Source organism: Phaeoacremonium minimum, assembly GCF_000392275.1.
Source record: "Phaeoacremonium minimum UCRPA7 unplaced genomic scaffold PA7_03_scaffold_292, whole genome shotgun sequence".
NCBI classification, from domain to species: domain Eukaryota; kingdom Fungi; phylum Ascomycota; class Sordariomycetes; order Togniniales; family Togniniaceae; genus Phaeoacremonium; species Phaeoacremonium minimum.
In genome coordinates, this window is record NW_006921197.1 from 59,123 (window position 1) to 66,898 (window position 7,776).

General features: G+C 53.2%; 2 protein-coding genes across 2 annotated transcripts; both read left to right on the forward strand.

The window, feature by feature from the left end:
• Positions 1 to 1,128: 1,128 nt before the first annotated feature.
• On the forward strand, positions 1,129 to 2,542 carry UCRPA7_3854 (hypothetical protein; the record flags this gene model as incomplete). The annotated part of the gene is made up of 3 exons (XM_007916437.1): positions 1,129 to 1,214; positions 1,281 to 1,802; positions 1,858 to 2,542. 3 exons carry the CDS (start codon positions 1,129 to 1,131, stop codon positions 2,540 to 2,542), a joined length of 1,293 nt encoding a protein of 430 aa, XP_007914628.1.
• A 1,785-nt stretch (positions 2,543 to 4,327) lies between these two features.
• On the forward strand, positions 4,328 to 6,219 carry UCRPA7_3855 (putative chitin binding protein; the record flags this gene model as incomplete). Its single annotated transcript, XM_007916434.1, has 5 exons — positions 4,328 to 4,566; positions 4,780 to 5,002; positions 5,057 to 5,205; positions 5,259 to 6,048; positions 6,172 to 6,219. The coding sequence occupies 5 exons, from the start codon at positions 4,328 to 4,330 to the stop codon at positions 6,217 to 6,219; spliced, it is 1,449 nt and encodes a 482-aa protein (XP_007914625.1).
• Between the last annotated feature and the right edge of the window lie 1,557 nt (positions 6,220 to 7,776).

Below are 7,776 nucleotides of genomic sequence, written 5' to 3' on the forward strand. Positions count from 1 at the left end.
ACGGCTGCACGCAGCCTCTGTTGTCACACTTTACAATTTGAAAATTGACTGACACTGGCTGCTGCTCCTGTGTCTCTCTGAGTTAGACTGTCTGACCGAGAGCCAGTCTCGGCAAGTGACTTGGAGATGAAAGCGGCTGGCATCTCATTGCACAATGTTTCCTGTCAGGTCAGGTCAGGTTAAGTTAGGGCCGATCAGATAGGCGCAAGTTGCCCTTCGAGTGAGAGCCAAGGCTCTTAATCTCGTACACGACATACGACATACGACACACGACACACGGCAGCATGCGCTTCCAGCCGCCTTTTCGGGCTAGAAGCTGGGTCATCTTGTGGCCATCTAAACTGTCGCGCAAATCTCCAAGTTGAGAGTATCTTGAGCGCGATTGCTGCTCGGCCTGATTGATGCTCGTGCTAGTGACGATGAGGCTTAGATGATGTATTGAGTCGCGACTTAAAGCGCTTCGGCACGAAGAGAGCATGTCTTGTGCTGAATGCTTAATTCTCCCCCGAGCGCGTTGGAATGTGAGTTCAGGGGCCGGGGATGAACTGGTAACACCAAGATACAGATCTCTAGCCGGCGACATGCTAAGGCGCCATCACGTACAGTTTTGCTGGCAGCCCTGGAAGGCCTAGCGTTCCACGGCCTTTCTATCGATAAGGCTTCAGCAGCCAATCTTTACCAGGGTTGGCCGCAATTCAATTAAGCAAGTCTCCCAGAAGTACCTCTCAGGTCCCCGCCTTGGTGCTTGCGCAACCCGCTATCAGACATTACTCGCTGGCAGACTCTCCCTCCCTTTTTTCTCGTGTTCCCCCATAGGCCCATCAGCCGCCCTTCTTCTTCACTCCTCGGCGAAGACAGACAGTCCAATCGTCCCTCTGTTGCTGATTGTCTTTTACCTTTGCCATGCCGGAGTAATTGTCTCCTTGTTGTTTTGCTGAGACTCGACGAGACGATCTTGTCATTTGGCGAGGACACGTAAAGCAGCTGAAACTCTATCGTCGCCGAGCATGATGTTGCGTCACATCTAAGTTGCTGCCGACAAGACGACCAACACCAGCCGTGTCGCCTCGAATCGCGATCCAGATCAGCCTCGCGTCGCCTAATTCTTCAGCTCACAATTCGCCCGCCATGGCTGCCGCTCCTTCTCACCACTCGCCTGGCATCTTCACCATCACCAAGGCCAAGGTCTTCTTGGCCGTGTCCTTGGTCTTCACGTATGTGCATCCCTCACCTCATTTATGAAATGCGAATATACTTATCAGATATCTTCCTGATTACAGCTGGTGGCTGGCACATCTTCTTCCGCATTACCAGCCCATGATCAAGGCCGAGTTCAAATCCCGTCTAGCAGAGGCCAGGCAAAAGATCCCCAAGGTCAAGGTCGACTGGCATCCGACGGACGACCCCCAGGCCGCCTATAATGCCTCCAAGATCGCCCTGATGATCGAGCCGCGCCCGATCCCCCATCTGGTCCCCCAGATCCTCCACATGATCAACACCGTGCCTCCCGACTGGCGCTTCGTCTTCATCGGCACCGAGAAGAGCGTCGTCAGCGTCGGCAGGGCGTTCGCCACCAAGCATCAGCAGGTCATTGGCAAAATGGACCTCATGGTTCTGCCGGAACCCTGGCAGATTGACTCGAAGGAGTCCGTGTACCGCTTGTTGACGGATCTCCGCTTCTACGACGAGTTCTTGCCCGGCGTGGAGTGGATTCTTAAATATGAGCACGATAGCATACTCTGCTCCAATTCCGGCACGAGTCTCAACGACTGGCTGGATTGGAGCTGGGCAGGTGCACCCAGGTAAGTTCCGATGCAATGTTCGCCGTTAATTGAAGGTTGCTGATCTCCTTTCCAGATCTCTTGATGATCGATTCTCCGGTAATGGTGGACTTTCTCTGCGACGTGTGTCCGCCATCAGGCGGGTCCTCGCATTCCAACAACGTTACAACGACACGGAAGCCGAGGATGAATGGTTCGGCAAGCGTCTGTGGGTTCTCCCCGGCGCAAAGGTGGCCGCGGGGACAGAGGGTGTCCTTGCAGTCGAAGATGTCTACATCCCGGAGCCCATGGGATACCACATTCGCGACGGCGGACACAGCCTACATGATGATGTCTGGAAGGACCACGCCCAGCGGAAGAAGATCTTTGAGTACTGCCCGGAACTGAGCTTGATCATGGACATGAAGCTCGAGAGGGAGCGTTGCGACGGCGATAACAAGGAGGGTGAAATTCACCCGACTGAGGAGGAGAAGGAACGCGAGAGACTCAGGTTAGAGGTTGAAGAAGCGAGACGAAAGAAATTACTACAGGAACAAGAAGAAGAGGAAAGGAGGAAAGCTGAGGAGGAAGAGAGGAAGAAGGCTGAGGAAGAGGCGGCAACGCAAACAGGCTCCCTCTCTTCCTCATCAACTCCGACTGGCTCATCAACATCCGCAACGGCTACAAGTGAAGCCGATGAGGATCAAGCACAAGAAGATGAAGAGGAGGAAGACAGCCTACATGGCACTGAAAAGCCAGACGAGGAAGAGAAGGAGGAATAAGCCGAAGCAGATCGCTCAGCTCGTCCTCGCGGATTTTGTGACGAACCTCGTCAAGGATGGCCGTGGAAGTCAAGTCCAATTTTATGATACCACAAAACAAACGTCTGTACATTATGGTCCACGGTGTTTAGGGGGGCGCTGTGCTAGAAAAGGGTCGAATACTGGAGGGGATGTCATCTTGGTGTTGCTTTTTGTCTACATCTTTCGCGGAAAGGTCTTCCATTGGAGTCTACTTTCAAACGGAGCATTGCATCGTCTCTCTTTGAAGCATTTTTGAGAGCTCAGGAAATTTAAGCAACGTTACTTCACAGTGGTCTGCCATTGGTATTTATTTGTCCTCGTTCCAAGCTCGCCATCCGCATCAATCATCTCGCCGTCTTAACCGATGCAGTGCTGTCTTCCTCGTTTCTAGCATTTATTAACGGAGACCCATCTAGAGAAAATGGCAATGCGGGGATCCAATGTTGTCTTACGCTGCATTCCCATCCCGCTGGAAATTTAACAACTGAACTATTGGACGGAAGGAGCCTACCGCGGCAGATCTTGCCATTGCACTCCCCCTACTGACACGTTTCTTGGCCCAGATCGACGCAGGCAACGCAAGCACTATATTCTCCATGGCTGCGGATAGGGCCTCCCCCAATGTACGACCCCAGATCAGCCTCTCATCAACCACGCCGGCTAATATGGATGCAGGGCCTTGCTCACCTCAACATACCACTCTTTGAAGTGCTTCTGGTTGTACTAACGCACAAGTTTTCAGGGTTCCATGGAAAACTGCTGCATATACGAATTGCTTATGATGAGAGTCTGCATGCGACGTTCCTTCGAAATGGCAGCAGTTCTTCGAGACTGAATAGGCTCCACGATACAGGCCAGACCACTACCAGTATTCACAATCGAAGCGATCTCCAACATGGCAATACCCCACACCTCATCTGTCGAACGGCGGAATCGTCGACACTATATCTGCAAGGTACGTCAGGGACACCAGATCTGCCGGGCTTGAACATCATCATCCGAGTACCACCTTCGTCCAAGCTGACAAGGATCGTCCCTTTTTGCCGGGAAATTTTTTGTCAATGCAGGCACATGATTACCGGAAGCGGACATGTTCGAAGCTCCCTTCCAACCTCTCCATCAAGAGCTCTGGAAACTGCAATGGCCATGCAGCTCCGTGGAGCATGTTCTTGAAGGACCAGACACCAAGAAGGCAAGATGGGTTGCAGTTGCTTCTTTTTCGCCAAGTCCAAGTCGACCAGGTTATGTTCCATTTCGTCAACCTCATGGCGCGACTGACCAGAAATGCTGTCTCCCATGTCAGCTATTAGAAAGTGGTATCTGCTCAATGGAGTTGGCAGGCCTCGCCTAAAGCAAGCTATAACATCGTTACCTTGTTACTCTGACGAGACTCAAATGCTACGTAGAGAGAAAATTCATCTGGCAATCTCATCCGAGGTGGGCGGCTACCGGCACGAGTACTCAGACACAGCCTCGGAATGAGAGGCTGGAGAAAAGCGTGTTGTTGCATCACGACTAGCAGTCCATCCTTTCTATATTAGTCTTTATATCAGCTCTTCACTTCCGTTTCTTTTCCCTGAGTGCTGTCTCTCTTCTCACCCTGCCGGAACGAAGCAAGCTTCTGTCAAATTTACCCGGCAGTACCTTCTTATTTACCTGCCTCCGGACGCCTTCTTGCTTGCGTCAGCCCTTCCTTTCCGCCCGCGCTTATATACTAGAAGCTCTCTCCCTGTGAAGGAGTCAGTGACTAGTACTTAATTCATAATGCGGTGGTCTTCCGTACTCATCGCTGCATGCTGCGGCGTAGCGGCCGCCCACGGCGATCACTCCCTCCCTAATGTGGTCGGACGAAGGAAGCTTCCGGCGGAGCTCAAGTTCAGACGTCCTCACGTTCAGCGAACGGCCGCCGCCGCTGCTGCTGCTGCTGCTCGCGTGCCGGTAGAGGACAATGGGCCCTTGGACAAGAGACAGGTGGGCGGCAAGGACGGGCGCTGCGGGTCGCGGTATGGCAAGTGTGCCACGGGATACTGCTGCTCTGCCGAAGGGTAGGTCCCCATGTTTCAGGACTATTTGTTCGCCGAGGTCTGATGTCCTCTCAACAGGTGGTGCGGCCTCGGTACCGATTACTGCTCGGGTCCAGACTGTCAGCTCAACTACGGACCAGGCTGTGACGGGAACCAGCTACCGTCGGGAGTAACGACTGTCAATGTTGCTAGAACGAAGCTCGGCAAGGTCCCCTACGGCGGGCTGGGGATCTACGATTGCACGAACGAAGGCGACATTGCGCTGACTTTTGACGACGGGCCATACGAGTACACGGGCGACCTCCTTGACAAACTCGCTGCGTACGGCGCCAAAGCTACCTTCTTCATCACTGGAAACAATATCGGGAAAGGCATGATCAATGACCCGGATCTGCCTTGGGCGGGATTCATCAAGGTATGTGCCCGGTAGGGGAGCCGTGGAATGATTCACGCTGACAGGTCCTGCCAGCGCATGACGGAGGAAGGCCACCAAGTTGCTAGTCACACATGGTCCCATCAAAACGCCAGCCAATTGACCACCGCCCAACTACAGGCGCAGATGGTCTACAATGAAATTGCGTTGAACGACATTCTTGGATTCTTCCCCACGTATATGAGGTACAATTGAGATTTTTGTGTTCTCTCCTAGCCACTTCACTAATACGGACTAGACCCCCTTTTTCTATCTGTGAGAAGGCTTGTCAGACAATCTTGGCCGCCCTGGGCTACCACATCATCTACTTCGACCTGGACACGGAGGGCTACCTTCATGATGACCCGACAGAAATCCAGACCAGCAAGGATATCTGGGATGATGCCATGGCCAATGCGAACTCGGACACCGACAGCTTCCTCCAGATCGAGCATGACATTCACTACCAAACTGTCTACAACTTGACAGACTACATTTTGACCTCCCTGTTCCAGAACGGCTTCCGCTCCGTCACTGTCGGCGAGTGTCTCGGTGATCCGCTTGCCAATTGGTACCGTGCTGGGAGCGGAAAGATCCCTACCGTGAGCGCGGTCGTCGCCCGGGCCGAGGCTGACGTCTCACCAACGCTGGGCTCTGGCCCAGTTGCCACTACCTCCCCGGCTTCGACGGGCGACATCATCACCACCACGGGCGAGTGCGGTAATGGAATCACCTGCCAGGGGTCTCGGTTCGGAAACTGCTGCTCCCAGTATGGCTGGTGCGGATCCTCGGCCGACCATTGCAGCCTGGGGTGCCAGTCCGACTGGGGCACCTGCCCGACGCCCCCTAGTCTGGACGGAAGCTGCGGCAACGGCATCACATGTCTGGGCTCGACATTTGGTGACTGCTGCTCGCAGAACGGCTGGTGCGGCAGCACGGCCGACTACTGCGGTGATGGCTGTAACATTGCGTGGGGTACATGTGCCGCCGCGAAGCCTCCGACGCCGACTACGACGAGTGTCCAGCCGAGCGCCACCGTCGGGCTCCGTGTGAGCCCGGACGGCACGTGTGGTAGACTCCGAGGGTACACCTGCACTGGGAGCAGATTCGGTCCGTGTTGTGGACCGGGTGGAAGGTGCGGAACCGTCCAGTGCTATACAACCGGATGCCAGCCAGCCTACGGTACCTGCAATGAGGGTGACGAGGAGGATTATGAGTAGGTTTCTTGTCTGATATCCTCGGCTGCTCCGTGCAGTACGCAGCTCTGTATCTACCCGCCAGGATTCTATTCGCGTAGACTGTCATGTAGCATAGCGACGTGGTGCCAAGGCCCCTTGCAACTTCAAAAGCATTTATTCTATTCTGTTCATTGGTGGTACTTTGACACTTCGCTATTTCATGTAAGTGAGCATCATGGTGCCGCATGCCTCAGGGGTCAACATTCTATCTGCCGGATGCACAACGAGGCTCGCATTCCCACATGAACTCAGCACCAGACCCCCGTATCGGAATCGTTCCCGAAATCCTGGTTGGTATTGGTAGTGATTAATATCCCCAGATTCCCCCTCGCTGCGCCAGTGTCGTAGCCGAGAGGCAGCAGTATTAGCCTCGAGCCCATGTCGAATGACGCCGGGTAGCTCACCCGGCTAGGCAACGTTGCTTGTCACACTGCTTTGTGACGCGCTGCTGCGTCCATTATTTCGGATGTTCTAGATCTTTAGACTGTGACATGGGTTTGTTGGTCGGGGAGTGGTATGTAGCGCTTTCAAGCTGGTTGCACATGTATGCAGGCTCTAAAGATGCATGCTAATGTCACTGCGCCTGATGGGCATCGGACACACTAGCCTTCGAGTGCGATATGTCACAAATACATCTTTCGCTCTGCGGAGAGGTTCATGTGCAATCATTATTTTAGACCACTGAGAAAATATTTACTCAACTGACTCTCTTCTGAGTAGTAGATTATACAGTTTGTCCTCATCTTCATTCTATCTGCCCTATATGTTGCCGTTGTCCATTCAATCCTGTTTCTGTCATTAACAGGAAAATCCAGAAGAACTGATTTCCATGTTCATTCCCCACACGGCGAAGCTCGTCGAAGTGTGTATCCATTGACGCCAGGTTCATCGACGACGGTCAAGTGATGGTGTCCGTCCTTTAAAACGCGGAAGGATACCGTGAGCGATCACAGTAGCGATGTGACACTCATCTGTTCGACGCGGGGAGTCTCGGAGGTCCAGCGGCGCTTTAGAAGGTTGAGATCAAAGATATGCCGCTAGTTGAATAGCAGTAGACATGATGAGGCGGCCTTGAGGGATGAAAGAGGGGGTATCGATTTCTGTAGCCGCAAGATATGCTCTACTAAGCGACAGTTTACAGAAGCCTTTATTAAACACAGTAGCGAGGCGCATTCGTAAGGTGGAACAGTGAGAGTCGAAGCCTAGCATTCCAGAATTCAGGGGCTAGTGTCGAATGTCACCCCGATAGTGGCCTAAAATCGAACCGAATGCAAGATATATATGATCTCTGCTTAGTGATTAGCTATAGACACTTGCAGAAGGTGATATTGACTGCTCACCTTGAGCCAAGCCAGATGTCAGCCATGAAGAAAAAGGATGGCAAGAGCCCGTCGCGGGTGTCTGAATCAACTAGATCTCCAGCCCCGATCATGCCCCATCCCTCCCCTTCCACAACTTCGACGTACTTGGACAGACCGCTCATGAACACAGTAGTATTATTGGGGTCAGTGAACTGATTCATCGGCTGCATTGGGTTGA